The 26624-nt window shown below is 37.6% G+C and overlaps 1 protein-coding gene across 2 annotated transcripts in view; it reads left to right on the forward strand.

Annotated features, from left to right (window-relative positions):
• CNTNAP4 (contactin associated protein family member 4) overlaps window positions 1-26624 on the forward strand; it is a 256737-nt gene that overhangs the window by 71029 nt on the left and 159084 nt on the right. For both annotated transcript variants that reach the window (XM_082438971.1, XM_082438970.1), the window contains exon 3: window positions 5022-5215. In XM_082438971.1, the coding sequence (XP_082295097.1) occupies window positions 5022-5215 (194 nt within the window). The remainder of the gene's footprint in view (window positions 1-5021; window positions 5216-26624) is intronic.

Here is a 26624-nt window from a genome sequence, read left to right on the forward strand (position 1 = left end):
TAGTAGGGGATAGAAGTGATTCTTTTCTATATTTTAAAGCTCCTACCAAGAGTATTTTTTTCTTCAATTTTTCTTTCACTTCCATGAAATTGTAAGATGTGCCTCCATGTCCAGAACTAAATATTCGTGCTCCCTACTAGAAAGGATATAAGGGTTTTAAATGTAATTCAGCCAGCTACCTATTTATATTTAAATAACACAATCTATTATTTGAATTTATTCTTGGGATAAAATATACCACTCTGGGGCAATGGTAGTTGTATAATTATTTCAAGGTTAAAGAATGAAAAAGGAGGAGATTTCTTAAATGAGATCCTAACAGATTAAAATCATTAAAAAATAATTTCTCATCTATACTAAAAATTTGGGAAAATTTACTTAGCTTCTGTGAATCTCTTTTTTAAAAGTTTCATTTGAAAAGAAGAGATGTTAAAATATATTTTATCTCACAAGATAATTTTAATAATTAAGTTTAATATGGTACATAAAATTTCTAGTAGAGTACTTAGCATACAATAGGCACCGGCTAAATTTTAGTTTGCTTTTTTTTTCCTGACAGTTCACAGCAACATGTGTTACAGAAGCCAGTTCCTGAGGAAGCTGATGTTTAAAAGTAGTAGGCAACAGATACAAGAGATGCTGTGTTTTGTGATCGTTCAGTAACTAAATTTTTCCAAAGCTCAACTTTACTGTGATGGTAACTCTTTGGAGTCGATAGCAATAATAATTGTTTTATAATTCAAAAAGTAACAATTACCGTATACTCACGTGCTTGCTGTCTGTGAGAGAAATCAATAGGCACTTATTATGCTTTTTAAATTTAAATCTCATAGCAGTACTACAATGCTTAGTGTAAAAGTCTCATCAGTGGGTAGAGGGCTTTTAAGTGTGAGTTTTCAGGCTGTGATATGAAGATGCAAGAAATGTTTCTGTTTGAATAAATTTATGACATTTTATTATGCCAAGTCTCAGTAATGAGGCCAAGGCAGGAGAAAAAGGAGGGTGGAATAGGGGAAGGAGGGCTGCAATATGGGGAAGAAAAGAAATGGAGGGATAAGACTCTGTCTTGTGGATTAAGTGTCAATAACCATGGAATAGATGGGGTTATGGAAAGATGGTCATTGGTCTCACATTGGTCTACCATGATGTTGACTCTGTCGGCATATTAAAAGCATCATTAAGGACAAATAATACTTGACCACCAGCTGAAAGTTTTAGTTAGTAAATTTTAAAAGTTCACTGTATTTTATTTTATAGTAATTCAGGGTTAACAACTTGCTGGAGTTAGCCATCATTTTCTCCATTCAAAAAGTAGATACTATGACAATAGGATGGCTCCAGAAGGCTAGGTGGTTTGGCGGTGACCCTATGCCTGGGGTAGCTTAACCTCAGCTGCAGCTGCATTTTCATTTCATGTCACTATTGTCCCTACATGTCATCATAGGCTGGCACTACCAAAGTGTGCTGAGTTCTATATCCATGTCTGTTTATCTATATCTGTATATTTGCGTTTTCTGTATTACTATTCAACATTTGTTTTAAAATTAGAACAATCATAACACTCCATCACACACTTTTACCATGTGTGTCTACAGAGCCACACAGTTTAAAACCCTGTAGGAATCTCTGGATTCCCTATGGCTGACTTAGCTCGCTGAAATTACTCGGTAAAGCCTAGGAGCATCTGAATTTCCATTACTTAATTGGTGTACCTCATTAATGGTATCACTTGATTTAGCATATCAGTAGTACCTTTTCGCCACAGGTGAGAAATTGAAATGTTCAAGGTCAATTAATTGCGGATGTTTCAAGTTGGTTAGAGCAGCTGTAATGGTGAGTGACGCTGGGAAGAGGGAGCGGTCAGTGAGAGGTTCCTCTTGCTCCTGATGGGAATTGATGATCCAATTTTAACTCACTAGACTCACGCTGATTCTTTTTTTTTTTTTCCACTGTGCTTCTCTCATGTGTTCCTGTTTTAAATACTGATCTATAAAGGAATGTCAAAGTGCCACAGAAACATTATACAACTCTGTATTAAAAATGTATCTTCACTACTGACTTTAGACCATTAAAATTAACTAGAAAGAGCAAGAAACAAAATAACTCAGTATTTTCTCAAAGGTATAAGGTGATGTAGATAAAATTCCAAACATAGAAATTCCAGGTAAAGATGATGGCTGGCTGGGGGCACTTCATTCATTCTTTTCCAACTTTTCTATGCAAAAAATGCTAAAAATGCAGAGAGATAGGCAGTTGTAACACATATGCAACTATGCTGCAGATGGACCAAGGATGCTTGGTGAACATCAGACCCTGGAAGACTTTCAACTTCCAAACTTTTGATAGGCCCTGAGGCAGAATTGTAAAATTAGATAGGACAGTAGAGGGAAGTTTTTACCCATTCACCACTCCCATCATGTACCCATACTTCAAAGACATGGTCTATTGTTAACTGTAGAGAGGAAGGTTGGCCCTACTGTCAGGTAGCCAAATCCTGAGATTCCCCAACCCCTATTGCTACTGTCTTTTCTACATCCATTGGGAACTGCTGATTCCCATTTATATATCATGACAATATGGGGGACACTGCTGTGTCCTAGTTAAGAGCACTGTGCCTCTTGTTGCTCTGCAGACAGGCTGCATGAGCAGCACCCTTTGTGGACAGCAAAGCCATGCTAGGTCAATGACCCCGAGACACCCGAAATGCAGCCAGGGCCCACGTCTGGCCAACAAGCCCTCTTACTTAAAATACAAGCATTTTTCACTCTAGCCTAAACATGGTAGATGGTATTGGTGACCAAGAGAACTCCACTCATCCAGGTTACTAGCCAAAACCACAGGTTCTTCAGGGGCAAATACAGAGAAAATGAGAAGTAAAAACACACCAATAAAAATTGCACAATATATCAATATTTTGGATCAAGAAGGAGAGCATTGTACTTTTGATGTACAAAGTGGAAGACACTTTTGAACAATGATTCCCTCCAAGAAAGAAGGAAATTTGAAAAAAAATTATATAGTTGTAAAGACAATGTAGTAAGTAATCTCAGGACTCATACCCGAATACAATCAGGAGTTAGTGTGATACTGTCAAGGAAGGAGACTGTTAGAATATAATACTTTAAAAAAATGCTGTCTTAACTCAGTTTGAGGCCCTGACTAGAAGCTGGTCAGTCCCCTTCTTGAGCAGCTGATTATGTCCAAACCCAACCCCTTCTTTTATTGCGCTCACACCCTCTGTGGCCACTGTGCATCAACCCTGATCATCCTGGAGCCAGGCCCAGACCCCCGGACACAGCCCCTCTTCCCTGGAGCTCACAAAACTTAGCTAACCACACCCCGCTTGCCATACGTAAGCTGCCCTCTACGGCTTCAACTTGCCACCCTTTCTGTGGTGGCATTTCCCTCTACGGCCCTTCCTGGCAGTCTTCTCTTCTTTGAAGCTGTAAGTAACACAGAGTTCTGCTTTTTATCTCTCAGAGTGTCACTGTGTTGTATCTGCCATCAGAAGGGTTTTTAAATCTTATTGAAGCAGTTTTTAATACAGATGTGTCCCTTTAGGTCTCACAAAGGTATGTGCCTTACTGTAATAGTAAAATTGGGCATCTCTTTGTATTAGTGCCTGACTCAAGGTTTATAAAACAGGGCATGGATGTCAAGAATAATGCTTGAATAAAAACTGTATATAAATTTATGGTAATCTCTATCTGAAATGTCAGAACTTATTATCAGAGCCTCAAGGTGGATGGCAAAAGAACGGGGAAAAGAAAACATGTACTAATATTCTTACATGGTACATTCTGTAACAGATACTGCATTTTAATATATATTGAATAGTAGATAATTATGGATTCAAAAATGGGATAAACCCTATTTCATGTTTTTTACAGTGACTACATAATACTTACACAGGCAGCAATGTCAGTATTACTTAAATAAATTCCTCAAATAAAGCACTATTATAGTAAACTGGAAGAATGAAACGTCTTAACAAGACGTACAGTAGGTAATCACGTCTATAATTTTCTGGTGTGCATTTGGATAAAACAAAACACGATAAATTCTGTTCTATCCATATTTCCTTGAATATACAACAGACTTCTATTTTTCACTTCTGAGTGCTCAAACACAATTTACCATGGCTCTCCTATCCGCTATCCTCTCGCCCACCACCCCACTTCCCAGATAGGATACAACTAGTGATGTGTTGGTAAACTGGCTGGGGTGGGAGTGGGTACTGATTTGCAGAGTTGGCCAATTTTTGTGGTTTAAATACTCCCACCATGGCCAATTGCAAAGATGGCTATCTTTAACAATCATCTTGCAAAATTGCTGAAAATTTAATGGTCTCTCACACACTGTTGCAAGTCAGTTATCACTGGATAGAGCTCTCCATTATTTACTGTGTTATTATTCCCTGCACCTGCCTCACCATTAACACTTTTCATGTTGTGTTTCAAATATGCTTTTCAATGTCTTTTCCTCCCATAAGACCGTAAACATGGTGAAGGCAGGAACTATCCCTTGGCCATGTTTGTATTCCCGGGCTTAATGCTGTACTTCTTTCTCTAAGGAGTCTAAACATGATCAGACATCAAAGGTAGTCTTCTAGTTCCACCATAGTGTGATGGTAAATCAAGTTCTGGGCAAAGGGGTGTAAGGCCAAATCATTACACAGTCATACATGTGGGCAGTAAACGTGCCAGTTCCAAGTGTTGACGTGGATGTCTGCCTGTCAAATTAAGTGGTTTAAACATTCAATGAGTTTAACCTCATTCAGTTAACTCTCCCAGTGTCAGATGGTTGAAATGCCTAGAAATGAACATAATTAACATAGGCTCCATCCATTTACATTACATTCTTGTTTCTCTATATTTTTCTAGCATTATGGAAAGTTTTGTACTTTGGAAATTTGACTTTCTTAAGTTCCATAGAGGAACAGGCCTACTGGGATTGCTAGTTCATGAACAGATTTTTAACGAATTCTTTGCTCACTTCGCCTTTTTCTCTTTTCACAAAAGGAGCCGGTGGCTGGTCTCCACTTGTGTCAAACAAATACCAGTGGTTGCAGATTGACCTTGGAGAGAGAATGGAGATCACCGCTGTGGCCACCCAAGGGGGATATGGGAGCTCCAACTGGGTGACCAGCTACCTCCTAATGTTCAGTGACAGTGGCAGGAACTGGAAACAGTATCGACAAGAGGACAGTATCTGGGTATGTTTCTCTAACAGAATACGTCGCCTCTCAGAGAGAGAAGTAGGGTCATCCCTACATGCTGTTTACGACTCTCTTAAGCTAAGTTTAGAAACAGAATCTTCAGAATTACTTAGAAAACATTTTTCAAGAGAAAATGTGTTACTATTCATTTTCTAATACATTTTATGGTTTAATTTACGAAAATACTACAGGTAAACTTATTTCACAGAGTCCTCAGAAATTGAAAAAAAAAAATCTCATTAGTGCACTAAATAGTGTGGAAGTTAAAGAAAGAAACTAAACCTATATAAAAAAATTTTAAGTTTTGTTCAATAACATAGTAGTTTTGCATTGTCTTTGTTTAAGTTTGTTGAAAAGAATTTATTGCTTTTATTCTGATGACTGAGATTTATGAATTAATCTCTCTAGTATATGGAGGTTTTTATGTATAATATTTGGAATATTTATATATGTATTTTATATATACACACACATATATGATTTATATATAAACCATTCTCTAGTCTTTTCAAGTGTGTAAGATGCTGTGTTTTGTGGCCAGGGCACAGCTCCTGTAAGGGAGACTGACAAGGAGGCCGTTTGTAATAAAGTGGGTGGTATTTGTAGTTGACTGATGGTATATAAACACCCAATGGAAGAGGGAAGCTAAAGGAAGTTTGCTTGGTGGTGAAGAAAGGACTTCTTTTTTTAGTGTAGAAAAGTATTGGTTTGGATCTTATGTGGGCCAGGGACAACATACTGCAATCAAAGAACTGTGTTTTTTTTGGTTTTTAATTTTCCTCTGACTGAGCTGCTGGAACCAGAGAAAATGAGTAACTTAATGAAGCGTCATTCTTAGCACACAGATAATTTGGAGGCCTATCTGGGCACATAATGATAATTTTCTTTGATCAGTCAATGGCCTCTCTTTTGAAACTTCCTAGCACTCCGTTATACATTATACAGTTGTTGAAGAAATGGGCTGTGATTTTCTCACCTTTGTATCTCTAAAGTACTTGGTGGTCATCCAGTGCATGTTTATTGATGTAAATTGAATTGAGAAGATGTAGCCCTGCTCATCCTCAAGCAAGGACAACACTCAGGCTGGAAGAAGTTTTCTATAAGCATTTTTAAGAAAACCTGCATTAAAATCCAAAGCAAGTGGAAGTTCTGTATAAGAGCGAGAAAAATTGGATATTATGGTTGAATTAGTTCCATGAAAACCATTCAAAGTAGGGATAAAATAAACAGTAATTATGAACGAATAGCAATGAAAGCTTAATGAGGTATTTATTTTAACTAGGTGTTTGGATTATCTTTTACTGTTTTTTTCGAAATAAGCATTGGATTTTAAACTAGATAAATGGCGGCTAATTCGTGCTAATATTTAGCTGTGTTAAGTAAGATGTATGTTTTTGATATTTAAAAAAAATTTTTAATCTTAACCATGACAATTAATTGTTTTTCATGGATCAAGCTTGAGGAAGACCAAACCTAGATAGTGCTATTTGCCTTTTTCACTTCCTTAGTAAAGGTGAGGTGCTCAGGGTGCAATAGTGACGTGAATGATATCCTTAACTAGTCCAAACCAATCAATGTAAAGACAGCCGGCATCGATCACAGTTACCTGGCTAGGTAACATTGTTTTTTAGACTGTGCTATCATTTGTTGGTTTACTCACTGTTTTCCCCTCTGGGACGTGAGCACCCTGGAAATAGAGGCTCTACCTTCCAACCTGTCATCCCAGTGTCCCCAGTCTTAACAGTACCCGGCATGCTGCCGGCAATTACTAAATGTTTGTTGAATGAATGAATGAATGAGGGAAAGAGTGAATGAACCAGTAAATGAAATGCACTTTCTTGTAGGATACTTTTATGATCACACAACTAAAAGTGACCCCTTCCTCCACCCATCAGCTCCTCCTTTTAGTACATTTATATTGTACCAGATTAATGTACTTCAGAGTTAGAAGGCTACATTTCTCTCTCCCCTATACATCTTGAACTTTTTCCATGGGAAAAGGTTTATCTTTCTCATCTTTGCATTTCCAGCACTCAACACCCAGTGTGGCACATCACTTGTTGAGTAAATTAGTGAAAAAAAAAATCAATCAATCAATGAATAGACTTGAATACATTGATCTCCTAATCTGTGCCTAACTTTGTACGAAATTCTGTATTAAAAGAGCTGAAAGTGAGAAGAGTGGCATGGACATATATACACTACCAAATGTAAAATAGATAGCTAGTGGGAAGCAGCCGCATAGCACAGGGAGATCAGCTCGGTGCTTTGTGACCACCTAGAAGGGTGGGATAGGGAGGGTGGGAGGGAGGGAGACACAAGAGGGAGGAGATATGGAGATATATGTATATGTATAACGGATTCACTTTGTTATAAAGCAGAAACTAACACACCATTGTAAAGCAATTATACTCCAATAAAGATGTTAAAAAAAAAAGAGCTCATGTTAATGTTGTTGAAAAGATTAAAACACATCAGAACAAACCAAAGAGTGAGTCAGAGGAGCGTGCAAATGTGTGGTACAGACTCCTAGAGCTTTGGAAATTGACAGAATATGGAGATCACTGTAGAATGAATTTGTCAAAAAAAGCAGGGCTTGCATGGGTGTTGAAAAAAGCATTAAAACTTAGATTATGGAAGGATTAAGGAAGCAATTCCATGAAGCTGGAAAAGTGTGAACAGAAGAATGGACATTGGCATTATCCAGAGATATGGTTTCCCATGTAGTAACCAGCGAGACTGTGGTCAGAATGGACTATCAAGTTTGGTAAGGACTGGACTATAATTTTGAATATGGTAAAGAAAGTAGATGAATGTCAAGGTCAGAAGTGAGACTTGGTGCAGTTGGTGCCATGGCCACACATAAAACGGGTAAGGTTATGGTGTAGGTAAAACAGCCTCAAATCTTCAAACTTTGTTGATATATGTAGACACACACACACACACACACACACACACACACACACACACACACACACTCATGCTACCTGTTCATCCCAGATAGGCTAATAGTTCTATTTTTATCCCACAGTTACTCAGGTCCCACTCTGAGGGAAGCTCCCTCTCTGTGAATCTGTAATTGCCAACGAAGGAAAAACGAAACATGGCGAATTGTGCCCTGGCTCTTGACATTTTCACCTGGTATAACACAGATCACTTTAATTTGTTTTTTGTTTTTTTTTTTTTAGCCAAAGAACAATTTTTAATTGATGTTCATAGTAAAGAATTTAACCCTTTGTCACATTTTACAAATGTGTTTCCTAACTTTTTTTTTTTTGCCCAGTTTTTCTAGATATTATGGGATGTATCCAAATTATACAAAACTTGCCAGTTTTCTTTCAGAGCTTCACAGTCTGCTCCAGATGATACAAATAAATCTGTGAAAGAGAGTTAGGAAACACCTAAGGCATTATATGAGTATGTGATGGAAACAGGAAGAAAAGGCAGGTGTTACAAGTTTAGAGACAAATAAAATAAAACCCATCAATATGGATGGAAATGCTGCCTTAAGGATTCCTCACTCTCCCTTTATTTATCCCTCTTCAAGCACTAGAGAGAACAGTGACTTCTATATACCTGAAAGAATTAATCAAATGCCCTGCTGCTTTTTACAAATAATCTTTAAAAAGAAAGGCAAAATGTTTTGTTATCTATGTGGCCATGCATATATTTAATAGAACTGTAAACTTGAGAGATATATGATATTTTAAAAAATTATTCTTTGGAATAAAATTTATAGTCCAGTGCTCACAAATGTAATTTATACAAAGTACTCTACTGGATAGCATATAAATATTTTACAAAAACTTAGAAATGCAAGCTACTGAAATTGTTCCTCTCAAATTGAAGACAAAATAAATCCTCTCAACATCCATGATCAAAAGACTTTTCAGCCAGTTTATTGTAAATGATTGGAAAAGGAAATGTAAGGTATAATTTTCACTCATCTAAGAACAATTGCTGAAACTTCATGAAACGAACATCTTAGAAATTATTTTAAGCAAATCAACATGTGCAGGAACTTTACAGCCGAACTATACAAATTCTCTCTGATACATGCTCAAGCTTCTTTTACACTGCAGACTATAAGGGCAAGGAATGGGATGGTACTAATTTTATGAATTATTTAAGTAAATATGATTGTTGTGCACAATAGTTTACTTTTTTTGTGTGTCAGGTGCTATTTTTTTTAACATCTTTATTGGAGTATAATTGCTTTACAATGGTGTGTTAGTTTCTGCTGTATAACAAAGTGAATCAGCTATACATATACATATATCCCCATATCTCCTCCCTCTGGATTTCAATTGTATCTGATTTTTCAAACAAAAAACCCATAATTTCATATTAGCATATTTCTAAAGTTAGTATAACTATTTTTTAATGAGAAGTGTTGAGTGTCGTGGTTCTGGGTTTGGCTGGTGACAGACACGGAGCCCCTATGACAAGTATAGTCAATTAGACATAAGCATCACCTGTCACAAAATATTCACGGCATTATTATCACTGTGAATGATTGAGTTGCCAACTCCATACGCCAGACAGGGCAGAAACACCACCTGCAAAGATTTTAACATGTATTTATCTCCAGTCAAATAAATAAGTGACTGAGGGCATTTAATAGGAAACCCAAGGAGGCAGAAATACAAGTGGGAGGTGTGTGATAAGACTGGTAGACTCCTCGCCTTGTAAGGCGCACCTTCCTAGACCTTTCCCTATGTTGACCTTTCTACTATGTTATTCTAGTATTCTAAGCCTTCAAAAGTCATGTGTGGTGATATAAAGTGTAACAGTGCTGATGCTGTGTATGTCAACATGTCAAGTCATCAAGCATAATACTTTGCAGTTCTTGGCTCAGTACTTGGGCAAATGCCTGGAGAGTGCCTTAAGCTGCTTCAGCCTTTCAACACTGCCTCTACTTGAATGCCAAAAAGATGTTTTTATTGAAAGTCTATTTTATTAGTCTTTATCCTCAGGGAGTCTCCTGTTTACATTTCTATTTAACTGTAAGTTCTCCACCCTTTTGAAAATGATTAACCTAGGAGTGCATGGTTAAAGGTGGCTGCATTGGGGTTTTTAATGTGACATCAATCATGAATCAGAACGGTTTGCTAGGCGCCTTCTCTATCAAGCAGCATGGTTTACTTCACCTCCTCGCATCTGTGCTCATTCTGTAACATGTTATGTCAGTCCCTTCTCATAAACTTCTTGGGCACATGTATATTGGAACTTTACATCAATATGTAATATACAAAAATATATATGAACTCCTGTGAGCTGTGGAAACATGTATACAGTGATATAAGATAAATGGTAATGTTGCTTCACATTCTTCCAATTGATCTGTCCCTAAGCCAGCAAAATAAAAATAATTTGAAGAGAGTGATTAGAGTTAGCAGGAGATTTGATTTGGTGCCCTTTTCAGAGTGCATAGTCACATCCAGATTGTTCTCAGACCATCAACCAGAGGATGGCATGTTTTAAAAGCACTGTAAAACTTGTATCTCACATTCTACCATGTGACAGTTCAGTGACCAAACATCACCCTCTTTTCTCCTTTCTTGCTGTGATGCAGTGTTGTAGATTTCTGCTTCTAACTTTGCTCATTCCCCAGTCCCAAGAAGCTACATATGGAGATCCTCTCTCTGGGAAGCAATTCTGTCCTTTCGAAATGTTTCTTTCTTTTCTTTTTTACATCTTTATTGGAGTATAATTGCTTTACAGTGTTGTGTTTCTGCTGTATAACAAAGTAAATCAACTATATGCATACATATATCCCCATATCCCCTCCCTCTTGAGCCTCCCTCCCACCCTCCGTATCCCACCCCTCTAAGTGGTCACAAAGCACCGAGCTGATCTCCCTGTGCTATGCGGCTGCTTCCCACTAGCTATCTGTTTTACATTTGGTAGTGTATATATGTCAGTGCTACTCTCTCACTTCGTCGCAGCTTCCCCTTCCCCCCTCCCCGTGTCTTCAAGTCCATTCTCTACATCTGCGTCTTTATTCCTGTCCTGCCCCTAGGTTCATCAGAACCATTTTTTTTTTTTAAGAACCATATATATGTGTTAGCATACGGTATTTGTTTTTCTCTTTCTGACTTACTTCACTCTGTGTGACACACCCTAGGTCCATCCACCTCACTACAAATAACTCAATTTCGTTTCTTTTAATGGCTGAGTAATATGCCATTGTATATATGTGCCACATCTTCTTTATCCATTCATCTGTCGGTGGACACTTAGGTTGCTTCCATGTCCTGGCTATTGTAAATAGTGCTGCAGTGAACATTGTGGTACATGTCTCTTTTTGAATTATGGTTTTCTTAGGATATATGCCCAGTAGTGGGATTGCTGGGTCATATGGTAATTCTATTTTTAGTTTTTTAAGGAACCTCCATACTGTTCTCCATAGTGGCAGTGTCAATTTACATTCCTACCAACAGTGCAAGAGGGTTCCCTTTTCTCCACACCCTCTCCAGCATTTATTGTTTGTAGATCTTTTGATGATGGCCATTCTGACGGGTGTGAGGTGATACCTCATTGTGGTTTGATTTGCATTTCTCTAATGATTAACGATTTTTTAATTGTCAGTTGCTTCATTTGCAAATATTTTCTCCCATTCTGAAGGTTGTCTTTTCGTCTTGTTTATGTTTTCCTTTGCTGTGCAAAAGCTTTTAAGTTTCATTAGGTCCCATTTGTTTATTTTCTTTTTATTTCCATTGCTCTAGGAGGTGGGTCAAAAAAGGATCTTGCTATGATTTATGTCATAGAGTGTTCTGCCTGTGTTTTCCTCTAAGAGCTTTATAGTGTCTGGCCTTACATTTAGGTCTTTAATCCATTTTGAGTTTATTTTTGTGTATGGTGTTAGGGAGTGTTCTAATTTCATTCTTTTACATATAGCTGTTCAGTTTTCCCAGCACCACTTATTGAAGAGGCTGTCTTTCTCCATTTTATATTTTTGCCTCCTTTGTCAAAGATAAGGTGACCATATGTGCGTCGGTTTATCTCTGGGCTTTCTATCCTGTTCCATTGATCTATATTTCTGTTTTTGTGCCAATACCATACTGTCTTGATTACTGCAGCTTTGTAGTATAGTCTGAAGTCAGGGAGCCTGATTCCTCCAGCTCGGTTTTTCTTTCTCAAGATTGCTTTGGCTATTCGGGGTCTCTTGTGTTTCCATACAAATTGTGAAATTTTTTGTTCTCATTCTGTGAAAAATGCCATTGGTAGTTTGATAGGGATTGCACTGAATCTGTAGATTGCTTTGGGTAGTAGAGTCATTTTCACAATGTTGATTCTTCCAACCCAAGAACATGGTATATCTCTCCATCTGTTTGTATCATCTTTAATTTCTTTCATCAGCGCCTTATAGTTTTCTGCATACAGGTCTTTTGTCTCCTTAGGTAGGTTTATTCCTAGGTATTTTATTTTTGTTGCAATGGTTAATGGGAGTGCTTCCTTAATTTCACTTTCAGATTTTTCGTTGTTTGTGTATAGGAATGCAAGAGATTTCTGTGCATTAATTTTGTATCCTGCTACTTTACCAAATTCATTGATTCGCTCTAGTAGTTTTCTGGCAGCATCTTCAGGATTCTCTATGTATAGTATCATGTCATCTGCAAACAGTGACAGCTTTACTTCTTTTCTGATTTGGATTCCTTTTATTTCTTTTTCTTCTCTGATTGCCGTGCCTAAAACTTCCAAAACTGTGTTGAATAATAGTGGTGAGCATGGGCACCCTTGTCTTTTTCCTGATCTTAGAGGAAATGGTTTCAGTTTTTCACCATTGAGAATGATGCTGGCTGTGGGTTTGTCATATACGGCCTTTATTATGTTGAGTTAGGTTCCCTCTATGCCCACTTTCTGAAGAGTTTTTATCATAAATGGGTGCTGAATTTTGTCGAAAGCTTTTTCTGCGTCTATTGAGATTATCCTTTGGTTTTTATCCTTCAGTTTTTTAATATGGTGTATCACATTGATTGATCTGTGTATATTCAAGAATTCTTGCATTCCTGGGATAAACCCCACTTGATCATGGTGTATGATCCTTTTAATGTGCTGTTGGATTCTGTTTGCTAGTATTTTGAGTGTTTTTGCATGTATGTTCATCAGTGATACTGGCTTGTAGTTTTCTTTCTTTGTGACATCTTTGTCTGGTTTTGGTATCAGGGTGAGGGTGGCCTCATAGAATGAGTTTGGGAGTGTTCTTCCCTCTGCTATATTTTGGAAGAGTTTGAGGAGGATAGGTTTTAACTCTTTGCTAAATGTTTGATAGAATTCACCTGTGAAGCCATCTGGTCCTGGGCTTTTGTTTGTTGGAAGATTTTTAATTACAGTTTCAATTTCAGTGCTTGTGATTGGTCTGTTCATATTTTCTATTTCTTCCTGGTTCAGTCTTGGAAGGTTGTACCTTTCTAAGAATTTTTCCATTTCTTCCAGGTTGTCCATTTCATTGGCATATAGTTGCTTGTAGTAGTCTCTCTTCATCGTTATTTCTGCAGTGTCAGTTGTTACTTCTCCTTTTTCACTTCTAATTCTGTTGATTTGAGTCTTCCTCCTTTTTTTCCTGATGAGTCTGGCTAATGGTTTATCAATTTTGTTTATCTTCTCAAAGAACCAGCTTTTAGTTTTATTGATCTTTGGTATTGTTTCCTTCATTTCTTTTTCATTTATTTCTGATCTGATCTTTATGGTTTCTTTCCTTCTGCTTACTTTTTGTTGTTGTTGTTCTTCTTCTTTCTCTGATTGCTTTAGGTGTAAGCTTAGGTTGTTTATTTGAGATTTTTTTTTGTTTCTTGAGGTAAGATTGTATTGCTATAAACTTCCCTCTTAAAACTGCTTTTGCTGCATCCCTTAAGTTTTGGGTTGTTATGTTTTCATTGTAATTTGTTTCTAGGTATTTTTTGATTTCCTCTTTGAGTTCTTCAGTGATCTCTTGGTTATTTAGTAGCATATTGTTTAGCCTCCATGTGTTTGTATTTTTTACCTGTACTGTTTAGCCTCCACGTGTTTGTATTTTTTTCCTGTAATTGATACCTAGTCTCATAGCATTGTGGTCAGAAAAGATACTTGATATGGTTTTAAGTTTCTTCAATTTACCAAGGCTTGATTTCTGACCCAAGATATGATCTATCCTGGAGAATGTTCCATGTGCACTTGAGAAGAAAGTGTATTCTGTTACTTTTGGCTGGAATGTCCTATAAATATCAATTAAGTCTGAAATGTTTCTTTATTGCTCTTCAAGACTCAGTCAGTTAGGTCTTCTAAAAAACTGATGCATGAGTATCTCTTTCCTATTTTACATTTTTAATTTTCAAACTTATCAAACATAATTCAGTCAGATCAGAGGCTAGAAAAATATATAAAGCTAGAAAGGAGGTAAGATTTGGCATTGATACAATAATTCCTTAAAAATCTAAGCGAATCATCTTACTGTTTTTAAAAAGATAAATAAATTATGTGCCTAACAATAAAATTAATTTTTAAAACCAGTAATTTATCTTCCTACATATAAATAACTAGGTAGACAATATAAAAGAAATACATAGTCCACTTATAGTAGAGCCAGAAATGAATAAATATCAAGGAAAAAGCTTAAAGGAATTATAAGAGATATATGAAAATAATATTTAGAATATTACTAAAGGACATAAAAGAAGTTGATTAAATGTGAGGACATATCTATTTGAAATAGAAAACAATATTATGAAGCTATTCATTCTACCTAAAATAACTCAAAAAAGTGAAATCATTCTGAATTTCATATATAAATAGTGAATATGAGAAAATAGCTGTTAGCAAAAATAACAGTAGTAAGGAGAATCTACATATTAGGAAAATTTTACAAATTTGTGTTAATTAAAACATGTTTATACTTGCACATTAAAACATAGTGGAAGAACAAAATAGAACATCCATTAGCAAATCCAAATACATTTAGGGATTTTCCTACGACAGAGCATTGAAAATATGTGAGGGAATGTAAATTAGTCAATATGGAACTTGGTAAGCTATAGCTTCTACAAAAACAAATAATAACATTTTTATATCAGAATAGATTCTTGATTAATTGAATATTTAAAAACAATACAGACACACAAACAAAAGTATTAAAAGAACTCACAGGACAATGTATAGATACACATATAATATTGGAAGGGTGTGTCTTTCTAAGCAAGAGAGCCAAACCCAGATGCCACAGGGGAAAAGGTGAAAAATTGGATAATATGTTCAAAGCTGCATGAAAAAAAAAAGAGTATAAACAACATTAAAAGAAAAAGTATAAATTTTTGGAAAATATTTCTAGCCTAAATGATGGCAATTCCCACTTTGATTATTAGCAGCAGTGGTCTTGGGTTAAGATTGATATTCAGACTGCCTATGATTGAATGGACTTCATTCACCTACAAGTTTACTTAGGCTTCAAAAAGGATCAAGGACAAGCAACAGCATAATGGGTGCTCAGTTATGCTGAACAGGTTCTAAGTATCCCAACAACTTGAACTGGGATAAACATGGTCACAGTGGAGGAGACTGAGTGGGTGGGTGGGACCACCACAGACCAGGACAGCCATCAGCTCCAGGGGCACTTCAGCTCTTATACCTTGCTAATGATGTAACTCCTCAAAGATATGTGTCAGCCCCATTCTCTGGTGCATCTGCATCTCATCATTCCCAGGTTACTCACTGATTACAAGTTATGCCTGTGGTTCCCAAATTTTACTGCCCATTTGAATTCTGATGCCCAGGCAGTATTCATGCCAATTAAATAATATATGGGGGTGGGAACCCGGGTATTGGGATTTAAAAAATAGTATCCTGTTATTCCAGTTTGCTGCAAAGTATGGGAACCATCAGATTACTCAATAAGCAAACTGGACAATCAAGTACATACTCTTAGTTTAATACAAAACGTAATCAGCAGGATGCTGATTCATCCTAGATCCAGTGTGCGCCTATACATTTCTTGAGTATGTGTTGCAAGAAGGATTTGACTAAAGATCAAGGCTAGGTTAAAAAAAAAAAACCGGGGTTGGGGAAGGAGGGACTGGGAGTGTGGGATTAGCAAATATAAACTATTATATATAGGATGGGTAAACAACAAGGTCCTACTGTATAGCACAGGGAACTATATTCAGTATCCTGTGATAAACCATAATGGAAAAGAATATGAAAAAAAGAATGTCCGTATGTGTATAACTGAGTCCCTTTGCTGTACAGCAGAGATTGGGGCACAACATTGTAAATCAACTATACTTCAATAAAAAAAAAAAAAATTAAAAAAAACAAGCTATAAGCCAGATGTTAACTTTGTCCTAATGGGAAAGATCCAATTTCCTTAATATTTAAGGCTATGCTGTCCAGTATGGTAGCCGCTAACTATATAGGGCTATTTAAATTTAAATTAATTAAAATGAAATAAATTAAAAGTAAAGTTTTTCAGTCATACTAGCCACATTTTAAGTGCTCAGTAGCTATATTAAGCCAGTGGTTACTATATTAGACAGTGCAGATAGAAAACATATCCATCATCACCGAAAAATTCTTTTAGCACAGGTACAAAACATTCTTTAAAATTAGTAACAAAAAACAAAGCTTTAGGGGACTTCCCTCGTGGTGCAGTGGTTAAGAATCTGCCTGCCAATGCAGGAGACATGGGTTTGAGCCCTGGTCAGGGAAGATCCCACATGCCGCGGAGCAGCTAAGCCTGTGCGCCACAACTACTGAGCCTGCGCTCTAGAGCCCATGAGCCACAACTACTGAGTCTGTGTGCCACAACTACCGAAGCCTGCGTGCCTAGGGTCCGTGCTCCGCAACAAGAGAAGCCACTGCAATGAAGCCCGCGCACCGCAACAAAGAGTAGTACCCGCTCGCTGCAACTAGGGGAAGCCTGTGTGCAGCAATGAAGACCCAACACAGCCAAAAGTAGATAAATAAATAAATAAACTAATTAAAAAAAAAAAAAACCAAGGCTTTGTTTTTTTAAAAAGTAGGTAAAAATATAAACAGGTAGTTCATAGAAAGGAAAATATGGTATATAAATATGTAAAAGTGTCTTCAGCCTAATTTAATATTGAAGAAATGCAACACTTCCTAAAAGAGTGAAAGAAATGGGAATTTTGGAACTACAGTGTTATTTAAGACATTATTTTCCAAATTGTGGTATATAACAAAATAATATCTTCTTTAATTTTAATAGTTATGCATTTAATGTAATGACTTTTCTTAAAATTTTTTAAATTGTTACATCAATTCCATGGTATATTGTGGACACTACTGTTTAACACAAGAATAAACTAAAAGTGAATTTTTAAAAGAAGCATTTTAAAAACAAGAAGAATGAATACTTATTAAGTACTTAGTATATGCCAGGCACTATTCCACTATTCTACATGCATTATATATTGATTTATACTAATATATATATATATATTCAATTAATTTTCACAATCCAGTGACTTAGGTACTATGATAACGCCTAGAGTGTGTATAAGAAAACTGAGGGATGATGAGATTATTTTCCCAAAGCCACACACCTGGATGGGGCAAGGTTTTGACCCCCAGTAATCTGGTTTAAGTATCCTCTATGCTATATGTTCAAGTATCATGTGTGTGAAATCAACATTTGGAAGGAGAACTCAACTGATTAAAGGCATGAGAAACATTGCCCTGAGGCAGGGGGAAAGAGGCACTCCCACACTCTGTTGATGGGAGAATAAATAGATACAAACTCTTTAGAAGGTAATGAATGTTTTAGTGAGTTGAAGGAAGGGAATCCAAAACAATGTTGGCTAATGCTTTAAATCTATCCAAATATATAATCTACACCAAAAACCAACTCAAACCAGGGATTTATCCTGCAAGTTCACTTGCACTGTGCAGAAGAAAAGGATGCAAGAATCTTCGTTGCAACATTGTCTCTAGCAGTAAAGTAATGTCAATCCAATTCACCAGCAATAGGTCACTTGCTTAAGTAAATTATAGTACCTCTGCACAGTGGAATACCGTATGGCCATCAGAGGCAGATGATGTAAAAATACACTGGCCATTTCTGGTGTGAATTCCAAAACCAATGTAAAGTTCTGAATTGAAGTGTCATTTGATACTAAAGAATAAATCTTAAGGAGTGAAGAGGAAGAGATGGGGACAGTGGGTGGAATATATATTTATTTATTAAAAACACAGGTAAAGATTGGATTTATATGAGGTTTCAAAAGGGATAAAGTAATCTGGGAGTGAAAGAAACAAAGGATAACAGAGAGGAATGGGTAGGAAATGATCCAATTATTGAATTTTTAAGAAAAACAGATGATGGATATTTCCCACTTATATGACATTATCTTGTAACATTTATTGATAGTATCGAGCCTATGGGAGTTATCAATATAGAGCATCATATATTATTTTAATATTTCTTTTAGTAGTTTAAATATACATTTATATTTATATAATGGTTGGATGGCACTTATATGTGCAGCATGTCATCTAATCTTTTATCATAGAATAGAAAACCACCATAGTTCTGATACTAAATTGGTTTGTGAGTCAGTACTCAGTCAGAGAGTCAGAAATTACTCCAGGCATCTGAAACTGCAAAGTCATTCTGGGAAATCGGTTACAGGTGATGGAAAAGCAGATCAAAGTAAATCACGTGATGTGGTGAGCAACTCAGAGCCTAGCAACAGCAAGCAGATGCTGTAACTCTAAGAGTGGAGGGACAGTGAGAAGGTGGTGTTTGCAGAGCTTGTGGCTGACATTGGCCAGATAGTGCTAGAATCGTGGCGAGGCTGCCCAGTAGAGGATTCTGGAAGCAGGGTGTGCCCATGGGGGGAGCAGGAGCCTTGTAAGAGGCTCAGCTGCTACCAAGAAGCTGCCTGCGGCAGAGCAAGAGCAGAGAGGAATATCCTGGCTCCTCCCTTCCCCTCACCTCTCAAGTTCTCTCTGGTGCCCAGCAGGAAGCTTGCTAACACAGGGGCCTGGGACTCTCAGCCTCCGTCACTCAGCCCCCCTGTGTCTCAGAACAGAGCAGGGAGACAGTGATACATGGTTCTAAGTGAAACAAGCACACGACCAGCACAGCCCTCAGAAGGTATGTTCCTAAGGACAACTCACCTCTATGAACTTCTTTTTCTTACAGACTGAGGTATTGATACTTACTGAGTGATCACTCATTCCTTTCAGTAGTAAAATTGCATGCTTCTCCATCAACCCATAAAGAAAGTGAATCAATAATACTCTGATACTGAAGGAATTGAGATGTAAGATAGTAAGTTCCCACCTAAGTTCATGTTAACTAGAGCCAGATTTATAAAGTTCTTACATTTAGCTCTTTTTCCTCCTGCCAATATTGATGAATATACAAAGTTAGGAAAGAACAGTATTTCAAAATATACTGAAGGAAAGGAATTCATGGTGGAGATTAAATCATTGGTTTAGTGTCATTTTTTACACATCATCTACTCTAAGGCAGGAGAACAAAAATAATAAATTATGAATCAGTCCTTTGTTGTTTATCAAAATATGTATTGTAGTTCAGGGGATAGTTTTGCTTTCTACGTGGGAAAGGTAGCATTGCTCTATTTCTCATCAGGCATTTTGCAGATGAGTCCAGGGCTCACTGCAGGGGACCAGGTACAAGAGTGTATCTGAATTAATACACATTTGTTTTTGCCTCTGGGATGGGGCTGTTACACACATTTGCTGTACGGAAACAGCACGCTGCTGTCTTACTGAAATGTTTCTGCTTGGCTGGCAGACCTGACGGCCCCACCCAACTCCAGATCTGGCACATTTCACTGGCGGCTTCCTCATGTCCCACAGCTCCAATTTCAGACACTTAATTGCCGCTCTTGGGACAGTCACCAAGGTTTCTTGTATTTTCAGACTTCTCTTCTGGGTCATGCTCTTCATTTATCTGAGGCATGCTTCATGCCTTCCAACTTAGGGCCTTTCAGTCACTTACTTTGTAGTCCAGCCTGCCCCATCACTTCTCCAATAGTCACCAACTCATCTCTAGAGTCTTACTTCCAATGACATCCTCCATAGTGTTATTTCCAAGAAGCGTTTCTGGAGTACTTTGCGTGGTTTGTATAACCTTAATCAACTGAATTTCAAACTCATTCATATATTTTTCATTCTCCTTCACTCTACTTACATGTTTTCCTTTGTTCCAAATTTTATGCTTGACAGAAATACCCAAATGCTACCGGCTAAAATGCATACTATGTGTGCTGAATTCCTAGGAGGTAGGAGATATTCCAAGGAGATAGTAAACATGACTGGAGATAGGACCACCATACTTTTTTGCTAATGTGGTTTAGAATAGATGTTAATAAAAACGTAATAGTAAAAGGAAACACTTTTGTGATTACTTACTTCAAATCCAAAATACAGTAAACTGGTGATGTGTCTACTGGTTTATAATACAGAGGTCTGTCTGTGTACTGAGATGAGGGCATCCATCTGATATTTTGTATAAGTATGTAAAAGAAGAACTCCTAGCCATAAGAACCAGGACTTGAACCGTTTGGTTTTTTCCATCCATATTCCCAATTGCCGTTAGGAGTCCTGCCTCTGAGTTGGTATTGTCTAAGACTTTCTCTTTGTATTGTTACCTACATCTTACTCCTTTCAGAATGTTCATAAAGAATAATCCTTGATTTAGAAGAGCCGTGCTTTAGAAGAGTGTTAGGGCATTTGTCCAGAAGTAGCTGTGAGGATAAAAGGAGGAAAACAGGGGCTTCCCTGGTGGCGCAGCAGTTAATAATCCACCTGCCAATGCAGGGGACACGGGTTCAAGCCTTGCTCCGGGAAGATCCCACATGCCGCGGTGCAACCAAGCTCGTGCACCACAACTACTGAGCCTGTGCCCTAGAGCCCGTGAGCCTCAACTACTGAGGCCCGCATGCCTAGAGCCCATGCTCCACAACAAGAGAAGCCACCGCAGTGAGAAAGCCAGCGCACCGCAAGAAAGAGTAGCCCCCACTCGCCTCAACTAGAGAAAGCCCACGCGCAGCAACAAAGACCCAACTCAGCCAAATAAATAAATGAATACATTTAAAAAAAAAAAAAAGGAGGAAAACAGGAAGCAAAAATACTGGGAAATATTCTGCAGAGCTGTGTATATAAATCAGAGAAATGCAGTTCAAAAGAAATCATATTTGATTGGTATTCTGCAAATGAAAATTTTATTTGGCTTTGAACTCCTATATTCCCTTCTGTGCTTCTTATTGTTATTATTAATCTCTCATACTGAAAGGTTGTCTTCCTTTTGGAGTCTTGAACATTTTAAGTGCTCAGTAATAGGGTTCTTTTCCAATGAGAGAGAGAGAAGAGAAAAATTGCTGGAGCAGTGAAAAGAGAGATCCTCAGGGAGCAATGGCTTTATTACAATATGTCAGAGTCATCATGAGCTGGGGGTGAGTGGGGAATATAAGTTTCAGGAAAAAACACTTGTATTTATTTTAGCAAGTTTGTGGAAAAGTTGCAGAAAATTGTCCCAAGAGCTACAAAGCTATTATGGTAATGGCAGTTCCATTTTTTGCACTCTGAAATTTAAAGGTAAAAAAACCTTTTTTCAATATGTCACTTTGGAAATAGATTTTTGATCCTTAGATTAGAATAAATACATGAATTAATGAAGCTCACAGTGATATTTATGCTTTCTTAAAAAATTTGCATGTCAAAGATGACAGGTAAATACAAAAACGGCTCTAAATTAGAAAGAAATTGGTCTGTTCAATCTCTCTCTCTCTCTCTTTTTTTTTTTCCATAAAATCAAACTCTTTGGATACATGACCACACAAACATTGAATTTCCATATGGGCTTCTCTCACTTTTTTGGTTTGTACTTTTAAATTCTTAGCCTTTGAGCGTTTAGTTCGTCTGAGCTGTATACACTTGACTGTAGCACAATTTTTTAAAAGATGTTTTCGCAAGGAACTACGTTTTGTGTGATTACAACAGGTCTGTATATTCGTGAAATATATTCCTTCTGTTTACTTCTATTTACAGTCTGCTCAGAACATTGCATAGGGCTTTTTGTACTGGAGTCTTCTGCAACATGGGCATCTATACAACTTTTCACATTGGACCACACCATAGAACATGGCTGTCTCCTTACTTTACTCCCTGGAAAGTCCCTGTGAATCATCTCTCCTCTCCTCTCCTCCATTGAAACTCACCATCCCCAGGCTCTGGATTGGAAACAGAATAAATATGACTGGATCTGATCATCTGGGGCAAAAGTAGCAAACGCCGTCAGCACACTGTCTCAATTTCTGTACCCATGCTTAGGTTGGCTTTCTGGAAACCATGGTCCTATTTCTCTAGTCTGAACCCAGAGTGACTTGAATAGTTGGGATGTCAAATCAGGTCCAGTTCAAAGTACCAGAGCTATAGCATGCAAAAGAAGGAAGAGATGGCAGGCTATGGAGGCCAGTTGAAAAAGTCATCTCTGTTACCACATTGCATGCCTTCAGATACAGGCACCATCTCTTACAAGCTGTGTGATTTTGGACAAGTTGCTTTTACCTCGTCTGCAAATTGGGCATAGCAATAATACACGCCTTAAAGAATGTGTGTGAGGGAGGAAGGAACCTTTGCAGAATTAAATGCAAATAAAAAAAAATTTAAAACTCATGCCAAAGGTTTTTAAAAAAATATAAACACCTTTATGAACTTGGCAAAGAATCAGGTGAAGAATAGTGTGGATTTTCAATCTGCTGACAATGACGCCATTCTAAAGAGTTCAATAGTAAGCATTTTAGTACTCAGCACACAACTACATAAGGGCTAGAAGGGCTGAACTCTTCAGCGGCAGCTTTGGAATTTTGTGTCTTTCCCTAGAGGCAAAAATGAAATACCTGCTTAACTGCAAAAGATTAAGTATCTAAGACTTTAAAAAATAAATAAATAAAAGTACCATGTGATTAAAAAAAAAAAAACTCATGCAAAATTAGCAATAGATCTGAGGTTATCAGCAATTCAGCTATGAGGTGAAAGTAAATGCCTGACTGAATGCAGTGGTTTTTGGAAGGGAACCATGGTAAGAACGAGGGAAGAGGAAATGGCAAATATTATTCCCAGTAGTTTGGCTGTGTGGAGAAAGGAATTGGGACGATGGTAAAGAGACAGGATAAGTGATGCAGAGACAAATAGAGGACTTGTTAGTGGAGAGACTTGAGCTTGGTTAGAACTTGAGTGGGAGCCCATGGAGGTCCAGAGGTTGAACGTGAATGGGTGATTTCAGAGGTAGTGGGTGGAGCAAGGGGATCCAGATCCCAGTTGGTTTTGAAGAGAGACATATCTTCTTATAAACAAAGACGAAAAAAAATAAAGATGGGTTTGAACTTCAGTCCGTAGAAGGTCTCTCAAGGGGCAGAAAGTTCCTGTGTTTACTGAGAACAAAGAGAAGTGAGAATGGTGCTGACTAGGAAAAGAATCTCGATGTTGCACTGAGAGCCCAGCGTAGGCTGGAGACCACACGCAGGGCACCTGTGTGCACTGTTGTTTGGTTTTCTCCAGCTGTGGGCAGCTGGCCACGTGCAGGAGCAGAGGGTGTAGTTTCTTAGTCTGACCCAGTGTTGGAATCTATGGGGATACTGTGATGGGAGGACTTGTCTAGGACAAGGACACATTTGGGCTGGCAAGAGCATAGAAGAAGGAAAGTGTAGAGTTAGCACCATGTAGGGGAGGAAGTGAAGTCGGGGGCGGGGGTGCTGATGGAAGACTATGTTAGTCAGGGTTCTCCAGAGAAATGGAACCAATAGGATGTTGAACAATAGATTTATTTTAAGGAATTGGCTGATGTGATTGTGGAGGTTTGGCGAGTCCAAAATCTGCAAGGTAGGCTGGCAGGCTGGAGACACATAGGAGAGTTACAGTTCGAGTCTTAAGCAATGTGCTAGCAGAATTCCCTTCTTCTAGGAAGGTCAGGCTTTTTTCTCCGAAGGCCTTCAACTGATTGGATGAGGCCTACCCATGTTAGGGAGCGTAATCTGCTTTATTAGAAACTCTACTGCTTTAAATGTTAATCTCATCTTAAAAATACCTTCATAGAAACATCTAGAAAAATATTTGACCAAATGTCTGGGTACTGTGACCTAGTCGAGTTGACACGTAAAATTAACTGTCATAGAGAAGGAAGGTGTCAAAGGAACAGTGGAGTTTTTGAGGCCGAAAAGTAAATAAGAGTGGGAGAATGGAATTGAGAGAGCTAGAAGGTCTAGTCGTCTGGGATCAAAGAGTAGAATTATAAGCATTTACAATTTCAAAGATGGCGCAATCACAGGAAATGATTAAGCACCAAGATATGGGCAGGGATGTGTTAAAAAGGAGCACGTGAGGTCATTTAAGTCCAGGATGTTTTATAGGTCATCCAAAGGGTATTGAAGCAGAGAGTTGCTGAGAAGTTTGCAATGAGGATGAGGAAATGACCTTTAATTTGGGAGAGGACCCGAGTTGAGAGGGCCAGAATTTGCTGTAACCAGCTGATATTCTTAAAGGAGGAGAAATGAGTTTTCTTTTTTTTCCCTTTGCTGGCTTATTTTCATGAGGAAGAAAGAAAAATCATATGGAATTGACAGAAGATCTGTAAAAAAACTTACTGACTCCATGGACATGTAGCATTTGGGAAAAGTGAGCAAAATTCACTTTTGGTTCCAAAGTGCTAATTTGGATTTCACGGGATATGCTAATCTCTTTTGGAAGCTCCCTCACAGACACACCCAGAGATAATGTTTTACCAGTTATCTGGGCATCCCTTAGCCCAGTTAACACATGAAATTAGTCATCACAGATGCCTTTCACTCTGCATCGTTCCTCGGCTATTATAGGATCTAATTAAATCAGCCCTACTTTCTGGTCCTTAACAGATCATTCCAGTTCACAGAAAGACATGGGAAACAGGAGAAAAGAATGCAAAGGGCTCATGAGTTTTGGAAGTGACTATGGAAGGCATCCTAGGGGAAGTTCACATACCCAGAAAAAGAATGAAATTAACAGAAACTCTTACCACAATCTAGGGGTTAGATAGTTTTCCTTTCCTATTTCTCATTCTATGTATAAGTTTCTTTTCCAGTAAAAATTTAATTTGTAAAATTTATGTTATCATTTAAACTTTCTTTGGAGTTTAGAGTTGGCATTGGTTTTACTTTCTGTCTTTCTCCATTTCTGATTTTAGCTGAGTCGATTCCAAAATATGACACTCTTCCTCTTACTGATTTTATCTTATTATTGCCATCCTACCTTGTACATGGCAGCCAGAGGTCACACCCTCATTACTCAGATGATCATTCGTGTGAGATGCATCTATTAATCACACCTTTCCTCCCAATAGAACTGTAGATTAACCAAGCTGTGACATTATCCTTTGAGTGCCTTCTGATATTCTACTTCTAATTTAGTAGTTAAGTGCACACACATCAGTTTCAATCACTACTGACTGATCTTAGCTGGTTCTGACCAGGACAGTGGTCCTCATCTTTTCTCTAAATTGATTCATGGTTGTGGAATATTCTGGCTTCCTGTACCGTACTTGGGCTAATGATATGTGAAGGATTTCTCTATGCTTAAGTTCAGATTTAAAAAGATATGCTTAATATCTATAAAATGGCGTACGTCTTGATGACCTCGGGGTATGAAGTCCTTGGCTGTGAGTGTATTTGTCTGTCTAGTTTAATGACATTTGCTCTAATGCTTGATGTCCCAAGTCAGAATTTCATAGTGAAAGTTCTACATATTTTTTGAGGAAAATACCAACTAAAACTCAGGTTTACTGCAGTTTTGCAAGACATTAGGTCCATTATTTTCTGCTGGAAAATGTGCTCAAAATGACCCTATATATTTAGGACTAGATCACATACACTATTATTTATTTTAATTTAAATAAGATATTATATCTAAAGGGTTTGTGGCATCCAAAATGAAATCAGTGGGGTTGAGGACGGTGACAGATTGCTGAGGGAATCAAACCGTTTCTGGCATGGGCAGACAGAACTAGGATTTACATATTCTGAAAAACTACATGCCTCTCTGTATCACGTAATTGGTCTCGGTCTCACTGATGAAAAGGACGTTAGAAACTAAGTTCCTTCAGATTGCAAGATAACTTTGAAATTAGTGTTGCTATACTTTAAAGGGAAATGATTGGTACATTTTGTAGTCTGTATTTTTTATGCTTTTCCCCATTTTTTAAAATGCAAACAATTATATGAATAGACTCAAGCAAAGTGTAACAATAAGAGGACTAAGAGATGACTTCAAAACTGAATGTGATTAGGGGAACTTTTTTTTTTTCTTAAAAACTTTCATCAATTGCTTGTTATTAGAAATACTGCTTCTATATAGCTGAAGAGCTGTGTTCTTATGAGTAGACAATGCTTGGAACAGAACAATGTGTACTTGA

This window comes from Balaenoptera physalus, assembly GCF_965194825.1.
Source record: "Balaenoptera physalus genome assembly, chromosome: 19".
NCBI lineage: Eukaryota > Metazoa > Chordata > Mammalia > Artiodactyla > Balaenopteridae > Balaenoptera > Balaenoptera physalus.